This window comes from Euprymna scolopes, chromosome 29, assembly GCF_053919585.1.
Source record: "Euprymna scolopes isolate OS-2025 chromosome 29, ASM5391958v1, whole genome shotgun sequence".
Taxonomy (NCBI): domain Eukaryota; kingdom Metazoa; phylum Mollusca; class Cephalopoda; order Sepiida; family Sepiolidae; genus Euprymna; species Euprymna scolopes.
In genome coordinates this window covers 92,724,544-92,742,492 of record NC_136510.1, presented here as the reverse complement: position 1 = coordinate 92,742,492, position 17,949 = coordinate 92,724,544, and the positions used below count along the sequence as shown (strand labels likewise).

Sequence of the window (17,949 nt, the reverse complement as noted above, 5' to 3'; positions counted from 1 at the left end):
ACATTGACTAGGGATAAATTAACGTAACTGTAATATTAGAACAGATGATACACTATGAGCTTGGCCCGAAGATCTTGTGCGTGTTATATATATATATATATATATATATATATATATATATATATATATATATATATATATATATAGTGTATTTAGTTCTCTTGAACTGTAAGAACTGTGATATCAGGGTTCCAAATTGGGATTGAGAAGTTAGCGCTCCCGAAGATGGACAGTCTCACCTGCAAAAAGTGCCTGCATTCCCCGGTAAGTGCGTCTCAAGCGATTAGCTATAAACTAATCCCTTGTCAAAGAGACAAGGCTAGGCTTGAGAGGGTGGACCTCCTAGAACTGAGCAGGTCAAGCATTACAGGGGCCAGGTTATTACTGGAATGGTATAATCTCTGTTTATTTTGGGGACCGAGATACAAAAAATATTTTCTAAATTCTCGATTCCGATATAATTACCGATACCGATTCTTTAAAAATCTCTATATATTTAGTTGTAGAGTGTTGTTGTTTTAATTACCCCCCCCCGTTCTTGGAACAATGTTGTTGGCCTGCTTCCCAGTTGAATACAACATGGTAGCCTTCAAATCCAATGTAAACAAGTTCTTGTTGAGCCATCCTCATAAATAATCAAATTCTACCCAATTTACACCATTAACGATTATTACCCTAACACATTACATTCATTAACCCTTATCCTCGAATGGCATTTGGGCCTTGATAAATGGTATCATCCAAGTTTTAAAAAAACTTCTCTGTTAAATTTAAGTCTGATATTCGTTTTCAGCATACCCGAAAAAATTATTGCGTCGTTATTTTAAAGGTGGTTGTTAAGGTGGAAAACAAGTACAAATTTACCCAAATAAATGTTACCAAAGGCAAGCTAAGTTACTCTTTTACCTACCTAAATTAGTTTATTTGTGTTTTAATTTATTTTATAGTGTTTTTAATTAAAAATACAGCTAGTCGAAAGACTTTCGAGTAAGAATGAAAAAGAGAATGGTGTTCAATTTCGAAGATAATCGATCAAAAATCAATCACAAATCGATAATTAAACAAAATATTGCTAGAAGCACACCCAGTCAATATCACTGTGCGAAAATGTCATGTTTTGCAAGGATTTTGTTTGATTTTTGATTTGAGGTCGATTATTGATACTTGATTATGGCTCGAATTCGACCACAATTTCTTTTTTCGTTTTTACTCAGCAGTAACTCGCTACTTTTATTTACAATTAAAAAATGGGCTGACGTACACGAGTGAGGCCCCCATAACGAAATACGCATCGGCTCCGATGTTTTACGCAGCGCGTTCGTGGGAACATTCATTATTCTGAAAAGGAAAGAATTTTGGCGTGTGTGACCTTGTTTTTTTAATTTTTACTTGAATTTTGAGCTTTTCGGATTATTTATTTATTTAATTTATTTATTTATTTTTGTTGAAGATTATAGTTATAGGTATTTATTAATAGGAAAATTGGTGCAAGTCCAGATTAGCACTTATGGCGATAAACAAAACAAAACAAAAACCTTTATCGTGTACCTATCTGTCGCTATTTTTTAAATAGTATTTTCAAGTTTAATTAGAGTTTTACGATATCTGTTTTTATTAAATTGTTAGGTGAAAGTACAAAATACGTACACAACACCCTCCCGTCCCCATGTTAAGAATCCCCGGCCAAAAAAAATATCTATCAAAAACAAAACAACAAAAAATATATAACAAAATAATCCGAAAAGCGCAAAGTTCAAGCCAAAATAATAATCTATATATATAAAAGTGAAGATGTATGTATGTATGTATGTATGTATGTATGTATGTACGCTTTTCCTCGATGTCCACAAAAGGCTTCTTTCAGAGAAGCGCTTGCTCGGTTTACATCTTCTTAAAACTGTTTATATCATCTATAAATTGAAATATCTCAGAGTTACCCACGGAGCTCGCCTGTCTATTTCATTTTATTGACTTTCAAACGTTAATTATTCCACATTTGCCGCATCGGCACGCGTTACATTCGCTTTTCGGTATAAACAAAAAGCGAAACTCGACTATTTTTGTTCCTCTTCTCCACATTAAAAAAAACTACCCTGGTGTCTAACTCTGTCCCGTGGGGAGGCATTGTAAATAGGAACAGGCCCAAAGCCCTCCGGGGCCCGGGCGACAAGATCAAAGTGTAGTATCTGTTCCGGCAGATACTGCACTTAAGATAATTTGTACCAGTCAATGGAGGGGAAACCCTCGATACTGGGACAATTATTATTTTTGGTAACCAGAGTGCCCCCTTTTTGCCTACTTTTAGGGGAGCTGGTTTTTACCTCACATTAAAAACGGCCTTGTGCCTAATTTGCTCAGTGGGGGAGCAAATAAATACCATCTGTTCCGGCAGATGCTGCACTTAAGATAATTTGTACCAGTCAATGGAGGGGAAACCCTCTATACTGGGACAATTATTATTTTTGGTAACCAGAGTGACCCCTTTTAGGGGAGCTGGTTTTTACCTCACATAAAAAACGGCCTTGTGCCTAATTTGCTCAGTGGGGGAGCAAATAAATACCATCTGTTCCGGCAGATACTGCAAGCTATGACTAGCTATGACTAGCAAAGACCAGATGTGGGGGCAACCCCACATGCCTGACCATTAACCAGCTCCCATTTCCCACCTCTCGGGAGCTGGTCCCCTTTTTCCCTTCCCTCTCCCTTCACTCCTCACATTAAAAATCGGCCTTGTGCCTAATTTGCTCGGTGGGGGAGCAAATAAATACCATCTGTTCCGGCAGATGCTGCACTTAAGATAATTTGTACCAGTCAATGGAGGGGAAACCCTCTATACTGGGACAATTATTATTTTTGGTAACCAGAGTGCCCCCTTTTTGCCTACTTTTAGGGGAGCTGGTTTTTACCTCACATTAAAAACGGCCTTGTGCCTAATTTGCTCAGTGGGGGAGCAAATAAATACCATCTGTTCCGGCAGATGCTGCAAGCTATGACTAGCTATGACTAGCAAAGACCAGATGTGGGGGCAACCCCACATGCCTGACCATTAACCAGCTCCCATTTCCCACCTCTCGGGAGCTGGTCCCCTTTTTCCCTTCCCCCTCCCTTCACTCCTCACATTAAAAATCGGCCTTGTGCCTAATTTGCTCGGTGGGGGAGCAAATAAATACCATCTGTTCCGGCAGATACTGCAAGCTATGACTAGCTATGACTAGCTATGACTAGCAAAGACCAGATGTGGGGGCAACCCCACATGCCTGACCATTAACCAGCTCCCATTTCCCACCTCTCGGGAGCTGGTCCCCTTTTTCCCTTCCCCCTCCCTTCACTCCTCACATTAAAAATCGGCCTTGTGCCTAATTTGCTCGGTGGGGGAGCAAATAAATACCATCTGTTCCGGCAGATACTGCAAGCTATGACTAGCTATGACTAGCTATGACTAGCAAAGACCAGATGTGGGGGCAACCCCACATGCCTGACCATTAACCAGCTCCCATTTCCCACCTCTCGGGAGCTGGCCCCCTTTTTCCCTCCCCCCTCCCTTCACTCCTCACATTAAAAATCGGCCTTGTGCCTAATTTGCTTGGTGGGGGAGCAAATAAATACCATCAAAGTGTAGTATCTGTTCCGACAGATGCTGCAAGCTATGACTAGCTATGACTAGCTATGACTAGCAAAGACCAGATGTGGGGGCAACCCCACATGCCTGACCTTTAACCAGCTCCCATTTCCCACCTCTCGGGAGCTGGTTCCCTTTTCCCCTTCCCCCTCCCTTCACTCCTCACATTAAAAATCGACCTTGTGCCTAATTTGCTCGGTGGGGGAGCAAATAAATACCATCTGTTCCGACAGATGCTGCAAGCTATGACTAGCAAATACCATATGTGGGGGTAACCCCACATATCTGACCTTGGTCACTGTAGGGGCAACCCTTCATACCAACAGTTACTTATCCAGCTCCCATTTCCCACCTCTCGGGAGCTGGTCCCCGCTTCCCCTCCCCCCTCCCTCTATCTCCACATTAAAAAACGGCCTTGTGCCTAAATTGCTCAGTTGGGAAGCAAATAAATACAACAGGCCGAAAGCCAGTTGTCTCAAGAGAGCTAAATAACGTTTGTTCAATGTCGACTTCGTCATATCAGACTGTAGCTTTCATTTCGCTCCTCCTCATAAACAGGGAGCGGGTTTTTAAAAACAAACAAACAAACCGATTTATTCAAAATTGTCCCGCACAAAATCGTAACTGCTGAAGTGCTGAATACCTATCGCCGTCACGTCAATCAAAAACGCGCACCTGTTTGTTTTTTTTAACACTTTACTATTTTCCAACTGCGCGTCGTCAACGCCTCGGGGTTTTTTTTTTTTTTTTCACATACCCCGAAAAACACCCGGGCAACGCCGGGTACCCCTCGCTAGTAAAATATAAAACATGCCCACACATGCCAAAATTCTTTCCTTTTCTGAATAATGAACGCTCCCTCGAACGCGTTGCGTACAACATCGGAGCCGATGCATATTTCGCTATGGCGGCCTTATTCTTGTACGTCCGACGAAAAAATAGACCACTGTAAGGCAAAATACAAACAAACAAAAAACACATATTCAGATAGGTAGAAGATTAACAGCTTGCCTTTGGTAACATTCATTTGTTGTATATTTATCTCCCCTCCCCACCATTTCTTTTTTTTTTTTTTTGCTTTATTATATTTTGGGGGTTTGTTTTACTGTACACATAGATTCGAAAAAGTTGTCACAAAACAAATATAGAACAAATAAATGTTATCAAAGGCAAGATAAGTTACTTTTCTACCCAACTGGATGTTTTTAGAGATTATATTTAATGTAACATGTTTATTCAGCTCGAAAAACATACAGTGTTTACCGATGTATTGGAAAATTCAAAATGGCGGCCGACTCTCTCTCGGAGACGGTAAGTTTGGGAAAAGGAGTTTAAAACCCGCCGAATATACGTCAGTCTATGTCATGGTAACATATATTGAGCGAGTTTCTAACAGTATTTTGTCTGTTTTTTTTATTTATAACACATTTCCCCAAACTTACCGCCTCAAAGAGAGAGTCGGCTGCCATTTTAAATTTTCCAATACATCGATAAACACTGTATGCTTTTCGAGCTGAATAAACATGTTACATTAAATATAAACACACACAAAAAAAAATATCCAGTTAGGCAGAAAAGTAACTTATCTTGACTTTGATAACATTTATTTGTTATATATTTGTTTTGTGACAACTTTTTCGAATCTATGTGTATGGTAATACAAACCCTATTTTGGACAATCACCGGTCGACTCTTGAAGCGACCGGCAGTAAAGAAATTCCCCTTCTGAAGGAGGAGGTAATACCTGGGAGCAGGACCTTCTAGGACGGAACCGAATCGAACCATCCTTCGTTTAGATAGTAGGGTCGGGGATCCTTAGCGCACTAAAGCTTAGGAATGAGAATGCGTAAAGGTTCTGAAAATTAGCTTTGTGTGTGTGTGTTTGAGTCGGGTCTATTTAGAAATAAGAGGTTTTTGTCTTACAGTCTCTACCCCCCCCCCCCCGTTTTTAAAGAAGATAACGCATTCCATCCTTAACCCGACCAATTTTTTTTTTCCTTCCTTGCTACCGATGTTTTCTAACAATATCAACAAGAATTTTCTTTCTAAACCCTAACCCCATCCCTATTTACTCGTCTTTTTTTTTATTTTATTTTTTTTATTTTATTTTTTACTTTCGGCCTTTTCGTTTTAGGAACTACCATTCTCTCTCTCTCTCTCTCTCTCTCTCTCTCTCTCTCTCTCTCTCTCTCTCACGCACACACACGCACGCACGCACGCACTTTTGCGTCCATAACGAATTTTCAACTTCTCTCTATTTTTTTAATGCCCGCCTTTTTTTTTAAAGTTTGATAAAAAAATGTTTTGTATTTTTTTTTTTTGCCATACTAGTAAACGAGTGATAAATATATCCATATGAAAAGCCTGTTTCCATTGTATATATATATATATATATATATATGGAAAAAAAGAAGAAACAAACTATGTAGTAGTGGTAGTAGTAGTAGTAGTAGTAGTCATAATCAAGTAGTGGTGGTCGTACGTCTGGATATATTCTACTTTCTTGGGGAATGTGCGAAAAAAGCGAAGAAGACGAAGAAGCGAAAGAGAAAAAGAAGAAAAAGGAATCGAAAAAAGGTCATGGGGTCAGTTTTATTTTATCAATATATATATATATATTTATTTTTTTTTGAATATACATGTTTCCTTTTTTTGGTCCAGTCTTTGGGGGTTCTTATCGTATCCGCTTTGGATCTGACATAAGTCTAAAAAGTCGCGTTAGTTTTCTATTGTTGTCGACAAATTCTAATTGTTGCTTTCGTGTTCTTGTGTACACCAAGGGCGCGTCTCTGTGCACGGTTTTACTAGGATTTGATAAATACAAGCCATTCTTTCTCGGGAGACGATCCTCCCAAGCTTTGTCTCCTCTTTTCTGAACAGTGGAGGGGGGGGTAAGTTTACTGCCTGTTGCATGAGGATGCTTGCTTCTACCGGGAAATTCCGATGGGTCTGATCAAGGCTATAAGTGTTTGTGTAGTTTACGGACAGTGATATATATATTGATAGGATTTTCAAGTTTAATTCAATTTTTACCTTTAAAATTGTTAGGTGAAAGTACAGAATAGTTATTAAATCCCTTAGCCCTTCCCTTTACCATGTTAAGAATGGCTTTCTAAATATTGATGTTATTATTTCATAACAGTCTGTTAGCTGCACAAGTAACGGGTATTTTTTTGGTGCCTGTCCGGAATGCTTCCTTTTTAAGGGGGAGCTGGACTCTGGAGTGGACTCCCCAACTTTAAATACGAGCTTGATTGGGATATGAGTAAACCAGACGTCGTTTCACATTGTGATCAAAGTGTAGTATCTGTTATCTCGTTCAACGAAAAAGATCTTTCTAGGCCGGGGTATTTATTTATTTATTGTCCAATCTAAAGTGTTAGTTGAATATTCCCCCACGTTAAAAACCGACCTCGTTTCTAAATTTGCTCTCGTGTGGAGGGGGGGAGGCGATCAAATAAGGTGTCCTTCTTCTTAAAAGTAAAGGATTTGTTTATTATTTTTGTTTTAAGCGGAATTTCGGACCAATTAGTTGCCATCGAAGAGTTTTGCTGACAAATTTAAAGTATTTTTTGTTGTTGTTGTATTGTTTTTATCGTTTAGGGCTCTAAAGGTTTACCTTGTTAAGTGGGAGCTTTTATAATAGGACCTAAATATTAATAGGGATCGTTTAATTTTTTTTTTTTTTTTTTCTCTCGGGTTCATTTTTGTTTGTTTTTTAAATAGTATTTTTTTTTCTTTTGTAAAAATAAAATTATAAATTTACTTTAATTCAAATATTTAATTTTCGTCTGTTTTTGCTTATACGCAAAACATTTTCACTGATTTAAATGTTAGTTAATATATTTAAAAAAAAAAAAAAGCACAAACTTTCCTCTCCCCCTCCTCGTCTTTACTCACCTCTTACCCCCCCTCTCTCTCTCTCTCTCTCTCTCTCTCTCTCTCTCTCTCTTCTTGCGGAATTTTACAAATCTTCCAAACGAATAAAACTTCGCTCTAATGCTAAATTTGTATTTTGATAATGCAGAAGAATAAGCGACTCTAAGTCCGCAGCAAACGGTATCAGATAAAATTATTTTATTTTCCTATTATTTATTTATTTATTTTGGCGCTTCTACACTATTGGGACGAAATTCCGAAAATCATAAAACTGAATTCCACATGAAAACAATGGTATCTACGTATTCTTCGTGTTTTTAAGACCATTATATCAAAAACATTATGAAAATCGATAAGGTAGAAAAATTATTTATTAAAGAAAATAAAAAAAAATAGAATTTGAAGAAAACAATCGTATTTGCTTATGTAAGACAAATGAGCGGTCGAAAGGGAAGTAATTTTCTGTTTCACTTTAAACAAGATGGCCGCAATTTGCCTGCTAACACGATGAAAGTTGCTTTTTTTAAATATATAATTCAGTAATATTCAGGTAATGTCGACTGCATAATTTGGGAGCTACCATTGTAACTTATTAGAATTGACAAAAAATAAGTTGAAACCATTGTTTTTTTTTTTTTTTTTTTTTTTTTTTAAATCTGAAAACTCCATTTATCGACTACAAAATTTCGTTCTGATAGTGTAGAAGTGCAATTTTTTTTTTCATTCGACAATGGGACCAGGAAGCCTTTTGAAAACTTTTGTCAACACAGGGGCGCTGATCTTGAAGAACGCCAGATCAGTCGGGTTTGTATTACTGTACACATAAATTCAAAAAAGTTGTCAAAAAACAAATATATAACAAATAAATGTTATCAAAGGCAAGATAAGTTACTTTTCTACCAAACTGGATATAAGTTTCGTGTTTTTATTCAATTTAACATGTTTATTCAGCTCGAAAAACATACAGTGTTTACCGATGTATTGGAAAATTCAAAATGGCGCTTGACTCTCTCTCTTTAACGCGGTAAGTTTGGGAAATGGTGTTATAAATAATAAACTAGACAAAATAGTTAGAAATTCGCTCAATTTGTTACAGTGACATAACTTGACATATATTCGGTGGTTTTTTAATAGTATTTTGTCTAGTTTATTATTTATAACACCTTTTCCCAAACTTACCGTGTTAAAGAGAGAGTCGGGCGCCATTTTGAATTTTCCAATACATCGGTAAACACTGCATGTTTTTCGAGCTGAATAAACATATTACATTGAATAAAAACACAAAAAACATATCCAGTTTGGTAGAATAGTAACTTATCTTGCCTTTGATAACATTTATTTGTTATATATTTGTTTTTTGACAACTTTTTTGAATCTATGTGTACAGTAATACAAACCCGATCAGTCTTATGATGGATACATTTAGTACTAAAATTACTTTATCGATTTACGAGACTTTTGGAATATAACATCTTCAGTTCGTGATGAGTATATACATTTATAAAGATGTTCCTGTATTTTTTTTTAAGTACGTTTAATTCAAAATAATCACCGAAGTTGGTTTATGATTGATTACAGAGGGATTAGGGTTTTTAAAAAATTACTTTTAAATGTAAATATCATTTTCTTTTTTATTTGACAAACTTTTTAACGTTTTTTCCATTCAATATGTCATATACTAGATCTTGATATACGCATTGTACGAGTTTCATCTTTATTTCTCCCCATGTACCCCCTCATTTATCCAGTTATACCATTTGATGTTTGTTTACATTAATGATGTTTTAAAGTAACCCCTTTCAAGTAAATACGTACTTACGTGTCATGTCGAATTTAGTATACATTCCAAAAATGACGAAAAATAATCCAGTATAAAAGTGATTACAAGTAAAAACAAAATTTATCAAATTATCGTCTTTTAAAGTGGAAGAGTTGTGCGACCAATTCAGTATGGCAAACTGACTTATTTCCCTTGACTTAATTTGACTTAAATTAAGGCTCCGTCATTTGTAAACAGAAAATATCAGAACGTAATTGTGAATTTTTTTTTAATTATTTTTATTAAAAAGAAAAACAAAAACATTTAGCACATCTTTTACTGGATTAATTTCTTGTAATTTGCTGGGAATTTATACTAATTTTCAGATGACAAGTAAGTACGTAATGTTTTCACCTGTAATGCGTTTATATAACGCATCACTAATCTACACAAACGCCGCCATTTTTTTTACTGTGCCATTTATATCTAAATTCGCATTATGAAGTATGCAAATACAGACATTTAAACAAAATATCTAATCGCTAATTTAATAACAATCGTTAATAAAAAAAAAAAAAAAAATGGCCGCCAACTATGAAAACAACGTGAATATTGAGTGAGATTTTTCAACGGTTCCAATTACAATAATTGAACCAGTTTATGAGCATAAACAAAAACATTATGGTACTTTATTAAGAAATTGGCATTCGAAGGATTTCAGTGCTTATTGAGTCAGTTCTGAGTATTGATGAAGAATCCTGAGTCATACATACATGTTTTGAGATGAGATGTGAATGCTTGTGTTATGTTGATTAAGTCGGACTATTCTTCTCATCTTGGGTCTTATTAGCACAACGTTTCGGTCGCTGCAACCTGCGGTCTTCTTCGGGTGTTGAAAACATATTTCTTTTTCTCTACTAAGGAAAAGAGGGTTGGCTCTGCATTACAAGAATTCGAACCATGGGTTTGAGGGTGGGTCCGTAGATCATAAGGAAATATGCATGGGTATCGATCCTCTGTTTCGTAAAACATTTTTTCCCTAATATTAACAATTAGTATAGATATCCCGAAAAATTGAGTCATAGGAAAGTCTTTAAAAAAAATATCTTAGTGACCCCTGAAGATTGAACCTTCCTTGTGATCTACGGACCCATCCTCAAACCCGCGGTTCGAATTCTTGTAATGCAGAGCCAACTGTCTTTTTCCTTAGAGAAAAAGAAGCATGTTTTCAACACCTGAAGAAGGTCGCAGGTTGCAGTAACCAAACACCCAAGACGAGAATAATAGTCCAATTAATCAACATAACACAAGAATCCTGAGTCATGTTTCTGTATTTTTGAGATGAGGATAGGTTATTCATATTATTTGGATTCTTCGGACTACTATTTTCATCTTGAGTGTTATTTTCATAATGATTTGGTCAATGCAACCTTCAGGAGTATCTTGTGAAACTCAGGAATCTCTGCGGTATTTCAAATGAAACCCTGGATTTAATCCCTGGAGATAGCATGCTCTCGTTCCGTCAGCCATGACTGGGTAGGAGTTCTGAGTAATTCGCAATTGTATTTTGAGTGTTGTCCGCTCTGAGGATTGAACCTTCAACTTCTAGAAGAGTGTGACTTACAACTGAATTTTACCAAAGGCTTAATCCATGATTGGATTAAATAAAGGGTTGCATTCGAAATTCTGTGCAAAGACCCGAGTTTGACAGAAAGATTCCCAAGTTTGACCAAATAGACTTGAAGAATGTTAGAGGTTACATCGGCTGAAATGTTATGAAAATAACACTGGAGATAAAAAGAGTAATCCTAAGAATCTGAATAATATTACTTAGTCAGCTGCTGGAAATGACCACAGCAGTTTATGGTTTGAGAGCCACAAAAAAAAAAAAAATGCAAAAAGGCAGACGACATTTAGTGTTAGAACATATTTAAAATAATCTATTTAATTTAAGTTGACCAACTTATTGCTAAATTTTCTCTACAAACTCAGAAATTTGTCTGCGCTTTCTCTACAAAACCTACCCGTAGTCTAAGTTTATTATTTTGGCTTACTTCTGCTTCAATTTGTTATCCGAAAAAAAGTAATTTCAATGCTTTTCGCATGTTATCAGTCTATTTTCCTTTTCCTTCCTCAGTTATTTTTTTAAAAAGGCCAAATGCAATTTTTGAAAGCCGAACTGCTTCAAAAAAGGCCAGATTCGTGAAATTTGGCCAATCTGGCAACCCTAGACCATAATATGAGAGTTATCTCCGTTTGATATTGTCTCGTTTTTGAATATGATTATAATAATATATAATCATTGTTGTAATCTTGACATATAGCGGTTCTTAACCAAGGAAAGAAGTCAACAAAAAACACTAAGTAAAAAAACAAAGAAAACAAAAGAACATTGTCTGCCAAGAGGTGATTAAGTGAACGAGTAAATTAAAGATTGCCTCTTACAATGTGATTTTATTATTTGTATTGAACTATGTAGCAAAATATTACTTTCTGAGTATTTATTAGTACATATTAATTTATCTCATTTGAGTCAGTTTTATATTTAAAACACAATGGACACTGTTGTGTCTGCAAAAATAATTAGCAAGAATGCGGAAAGTAAAGGTATACAATAATATATTAGGAAGAAAAGATATATACATATTTACATGTCTTCAGATATAGTTCAATTGGAGATATTCCAGCAGGTGGCGTGTTGCATGTCTTACTGGAGGCAGCATAAGCGTCTTGCCTATTTGACGGTCATTGCCGGACTCTCCCGGTATTGGTGATTGATACCTTTATATATCTCACTCACCCGCCTATGTTAATTAGTGGGTGTCTCCACAACAGACACTATTTTCATAGAAATGTTAATAATCTCATATTTACTGCATGTTATCGATTTTTTTTTGTTTTTTTTTTCTCCAAGAAACTAATTTTTTGCGCTATCCAGAAAAATATCAACTTTATCAAAACATATTTATTGAATTAAAATATTTCTCATTCTGTGGAATTTTCTTGGGTCCTGCAAGTAAAGAGATAAAAATAGTTTCTATGAATTTACTGTTTTGATTCCTCATTATAATACAGATTCCTATTTCGAGGACCTGCAGTCTTCTAGAAATCTCTGCCTACTGACTGTTTTCTTCCTATCTTATGACCTTTATCTTTTTAATACTAAAGTCAATAGGTATGTGTTGCCTTTGCGATAATCATCTTTAACTCTTGTTAGCTCCTTAAATACAGTAGCTCCAGGCCTTGTCTCAAACGATTTCTATAAAAAAATATTTGGTTACAGACTAAATCCGAATATATAAAAAGGATACACAAAGACAAATGATATTTAAATAGATGTTATTTCTGGCTCTCAGCCAGATTTGTATTTTCTCTTCTATTGCATTCTCTCTCTCTCACACATCTTTATTCATTAATCCATCTCAGTTTATCCTCATCTAATCCTTTAATAACTCGGCCTTCTTTTAATTTAGTCTAACCATTGACCTATTTCTAATCCATTTTATCCTGTGGTCTCATTGCAAGAATAGATCCAATTCCAATATAGCATGTGTACCCAGTCTGGATGGAGTCCAGTCTGTCCCCTTCATCTGGATCTGATAACCCTGCCCCTTTCGTTTGGATCTAATATGACCTGTCCCCTTCGTTTGGATCTAATACGACCTGTCCCCTTCGTTTGGATCTAATACGGCCTGTCCCCTTCGTTTGGATTCAACACTGCCTGCCCCCTTCGTCTGAATCTGACATGGCGTGTCTCTTTCATCTGGATCAAATAAAGCCTGTCTCCTTCATCTGGATCCGACACAGTCTATCCCTTTTGTTTGGATCTGACGCAGCCTGCCCCTTTGTCTGGTTCTGACATGACCTATGCCCATTTATCTGGCTCCGATGTTGCCTGTCCCCATTGGTCTGATTCTGATGCAACTTGTCCCCATCGGTCTTGATATAACGCAGCCTGTCCCCATCAGTCTTGATCTGACCCAGCCTGTCCCCATCGGTCTTGATCTGACCCAGCCTGTCCCCATCGGTCTTGATCTGACCCAGTCTGTCCCCATCGGTCTTGATCTGACCCAGCCTGTCCCCATCGGTCTTGATCTGACCCAGCCTGTCCCCATCGGTCTTGATCTGACCCAGCCTGTCCCCATCGGTCTTGATCTGACCCAGTCTGTCCCCATCGGTCTTGATCTGACCCAGCCTGTCCCCATCGGTCTTGATCTGACCCAGCCTGTCCCCATCGGTCTTGATCTGACCCAGCCTGTCCCCATCGGTCTTGATCTGACCCAGCCTGTCCCCATCGGTCTTGATCTGACCCAGTCTGTCCCCATCGGTCTTGATCTGACCCAGCCTGTCCCCATCGGTCTTGATCTGACCCAGCCTGTCCCCATCGGTCTTGATCTGACCCAGCCTGTCCCCATCGGTCTTGATCTGACCCAGCCTGTCCCCATCGGTCTTGATCTGACCCAGCCTGTCCCCATCGGTCTTGATCTGACCCAGCCTGTCCCCATCGGTCTTGATCTGACCCGGCCTGTCCCCATCGGTCTTGATCTGACCCAGCCTGTCCCCATCAGTCTTGATCTGACCCAGCCTGTCCCCATCGGTCTTGATCTGACCCAGCCTGTCCCCATCGGTCTTGATCTGACCCAGCCTGTCCCCATCGGTCTTGATCTGACCCAGCCTGTCCCCATCGGTCTTGATCTGACCCAGCCTGTCCCCATCGGTCTTGATCTGACCCAGCCTGTCCCCATCGGTCTTGATCTGACCCAGCCTGTCCCCATCGGTCTTGATCTGACCCAGCCTGTCCCCATCGGTCTTGATCTGACCCAGCCTGTCCCCATCGGTCTTGATCTGACCCAGCCTGTCCCCATCGGTCTTGATCTGACCCAGCCTGTCCCCATCGGTCTTGATCTGACCCAGCCTGTCCCCATCGGTCTTGATCTGACCCAGCCTGTCCCCATCGGTCTTGATCTGACCCAGCCTGTCCCCATCGGTCTTGATCTGACCCAGCCTGTCCCCATCGGTCTTGATCTGACCCAGCCTGTCCCCATCGGTCTTGATCTGACCCAGCCTGTCCCCATCGGTCTTGATCTGACCCAGCCTGTCCCCATCGGTCTTGATCTGACCCAGCCTGTCCCCATCGGTCTTGATCTGACCCAGCCTGTCCCCATCGGTCTTGATCTGACCCAGCCTGTCCCCATCGGTCTTGATCTGACCCAGCCTGTCCCCATCGGTCTTGATCTGACCCAGCCTGTCCCCATCGGTCTTGATCTGACCCAGCCTGTCCCCATCGGTCTTGATCTGACCCAGCCTGTCCCCATCGGTCTTGATCTGACCCAGCCTGTCCCCATCAGTCTTGATTAATTCCGACATGTTTCTAGATCAGAACTCAATCAAGTGTCTTTCAATACAGGTCAAATCTTGTTTTTTCTTTTGCTTGAATCCAATAGTGTTTGTGCCTCCAACCTAATTTCGATCTGGTCTGTATCCTTCAGTCGACTGTAACCTAGCTTGCTCTTTAACATGGCTCTAATCCAACCCATTCACTTGGACTCAAATCCAATCCGACCTGTCTCTCAGCTTGGCTCCGAACCGACCTGTAATTTTTATTAGTTGCAATCCAATCTATCACTTCATCAAAGTCTCATCAAATATCAGTAATTATATCTTTTATCAACAGCATTTTTTCAAGTCCATATCTTATATCTAATTTCAACTTGTGCGTAGCATTTGTTCATTCGATGTAAGTAAAAGCCAGTATCACTAATACCTACGTTTGTTGAATATTCTTTTAAAATGAATGTGCATATGGTTTTCAGGTTCAATCAGTTATATGGGATGACACACAGAAACAGCTTAAACAAGTGAAGCATGCATGGCTCCCCCTGAGTGCACAGTGAACGAGGCATAAAAAAAAATGACTAAGCAGCATTGCCCCCGCCCATTTATCCCCAAAAGTCCCCAGGGGATGTCAACTCCAGGTGAAAATTAACAACGGTGCAGTGTTAGGACTTAACATATGTAAATTTGAGTTCTGCACTATGCAAAAAAAAATTAAAAAATGACCAAGTCCATTATTTGCCCCCCTCCCTCATTTAGCCCCAAAAGTCCCCAAGGCCTTAAAATATTTAAATTTGAGTTCAGCACCATGCAAAACTGCTAAGTAGACATACACAGAAAATTTTGGACAGATATGATAAAATAGTCCCAAAAATGGATTGTTTTTATTAACCCTAAATGAGTATCTGGAGCATACCTAAGAATTATAGCGAAGTATAGACAAACAAAATCATATAGAAATCAGTTAGTTACAACTTTTCATTAAGTTTTATAAAAATACAAGGCATCAAATTTTTTTTAATAAGAACAAACGTGTCAATTTTAGCCATTTTAACCCGAAAGGCACCCTGGGTGGGTGGGGGGGGGTAACCAGAGTTTTCCCAGAAAATCTGTTCTGTTACTTTTTTACTCATATCATGTTTAATGTTTGTGCAAAATTTCAAAAAATTCCAAGGTGTAGTTATTGAGAAAAGTGCGGACAGACGAACGGACAAGGGTGAATTTACAGGTCCACCTTCCTTTTGTCGGGGGACCAAGAACATATCTGAACGCAAGATGTTCATAACAATGAAGATGGATGGGAATTTAGATGTGGAAAAAAGTATAGATGGATGGCAGAGTTATTGAGGTTAATCGTGTGATTGTTCACTCTGTCAGATGGAAAATGATCAATATTATCTCACTTAGATCGATCAGGACTCTCTGACAACAGTTTCCATTATTAATGATAGTAAAGGTGTCTATTAGTGTTGCGACAAGTAATCGTAATCGGCAATCGGCATACGAATCAGGAAAATTTGTGCATATTTATCGATGCCAAAAACGATTCCTTTGAATTATCTGTTTTTATTTGATTGTGTTTAAAACAAAATCTTCCACTCCTGGTAATAATAATAAAATAATAAATATTTATTGATTTTAAACGACTAGTAAAACTAATATCCATACATCAGCCACCTCACACGTGTGTTTTGACGTTTTAGAAAATATCTGCACATTTAACGTTTTTTTTTGGGGGGGGGGGCTAGGGTAATCGGAAAAAATAACACCTTTATAGTTAAATATTTAAAGATTTATAAAAAAAAAAAATGGAATCGGTAATTGTATCAGAATCGGGCAAAATATTGGAATCGTCCCATCGCTAGTGTCTATATTCCTTATCTATACACTTTGTCCACATCTAGGTTTTTATCTATCTCTGTACATAAACTTGTTATTCTCTCCCAACCTACAAGTACTTCAACTACCCTTTTTGCAATGCTACGGTGGATGTGTTAATGTGAGTCTGGACAGTAGAGGGAGATAAGCACAGAAAAGTAGACTCTGGTGGTATGGCCACATTGAACTAATGGATGAGAGTTCTTGGGTTAAAAGGTGTAGAACAGTTGAGTTCGCAGGTTCAGTTCACAGGGGAAGACTATGGAAAATATTGGAGAAGATGATAAAAATAGGTTGAGAGAAAAATAAAGACCTGGCCAGAGGTAGGTTAGTTAGTTAGTAAGTCAATTGCTGGAAGCCGCCCAGCGCATGCCAGCATGTAAAACGAATGTGAACACTAAATGTGGTGATGATTTGAAGGCCTGTCAATGGGAAACAGGTACCAAAGTAGAATGCTTGAGTTCAAACAGCATTGCATGGAATTGTTGAATTGTTTCAATTGTACTCTCTAAAATTATTGTGAACGATAATCCAGGGTCTCGAGCACATCTCCTATCCTCTGGCTGTTTTTGTTTTACGGCATATCAACACTTTTCAGGTTATTTAATGTTGTCCAGTGATTTTGGAGAACAATTTTTTAATAGAATATATGTTTTTTTTTTTTTAAGTCGGTTTCTATTTAACTCATAGTAAGGACCCTAACAGGTACTATCACTCCGGGTCAGAGTGGACCTGGGAGCAATGGCAAATAAGGGATGACTTCACACCCCCAAAGCCCACAAGCTGGGGCCTCAACATCGGATATAATTTAAGGTCATATCCATGACCTTCAAATAAAAAAAAAAAAACAAAACAAAACATTTTGGGCATTGGAAAAGAGACATAAATTTTTACAACTTCAATACTGATTCCAATACCCCTAAATATTCCGATTTCTCCAATTCCAATTTCAATTAATCGTCCCAACATTTAATACAAATATATATATTAGCAGGGAGACCCGATCTTGTCCGGGATTGAATGAAAATCAACAAATGTTCCACCCTCCGATACTTCTATTGTCATTGAAATCTGTGAATTCACCCATTTATTAATCAAATCGATTGATTGCCTGCTCTAGTTAGGGACCCTATTCTCCACAGTGTACTGGAAGGATGCTTCACATGCCTCTCCGCAGTGACTTAGTCAACGATACATTGTAGTCTACATTACACTGTAGAGAATTTATTGTTGATTTTATGTCTGTAAATAATATCTTCTGTTAAAGCTTAAAATGCAAAATTCAATTATCATGGTTCAGTTGTGCTCTAAACAGAAACCTTCATTTTGACCCCGTCCCTTTCTTATCAAAATATCAACTGTTGGTTTTACGAAACTGTTTTTATATAATCACTTGAATTATAGTTCAACGTACAAAAGTCAAGTCTCCAAAAAAATAAGCATTCATTTCAAACGCGCCCCAGTCTTATAAAAGACTCTA

At 38.2% G+C, this 17,949-nt stretch overlaps 1 protein-coding gene across 7 annotated transcripts in view; it reads left to right on the top strand.

Moving 5' to 3' along the window:
* The window catches only part of LOC145252782 (E3 ubiquitin-protein ligase PDZRN3-like), a 596,515-nt gene that overhangs the window by 164,774 nt on the left and 413,792 nt on the right, over positions 1 to 17,949 (top strand). For 2 of the 7 annotated variants that reach the window (XM_080112719.1, XM_080112715.1), the window contains exon 1: positions 6,058 to 6,204. The exons of the other annotated variants lie outside the window; for them this stretch is intronic. In XM_080112719.1, coding sequence (XP_079968845.1) covers positions 6,130 to 6,204 — 75 coding nt within the window. In that variant the 5' untranslated portion in view covers positions 6,058 to 6,129. Of the gene's footprint in view, positions 1 to 6,057; positions 6,205 to 17,949 lie in introns of those variants that run through there. 7 annotated transcript variants of the gene reach the window in all.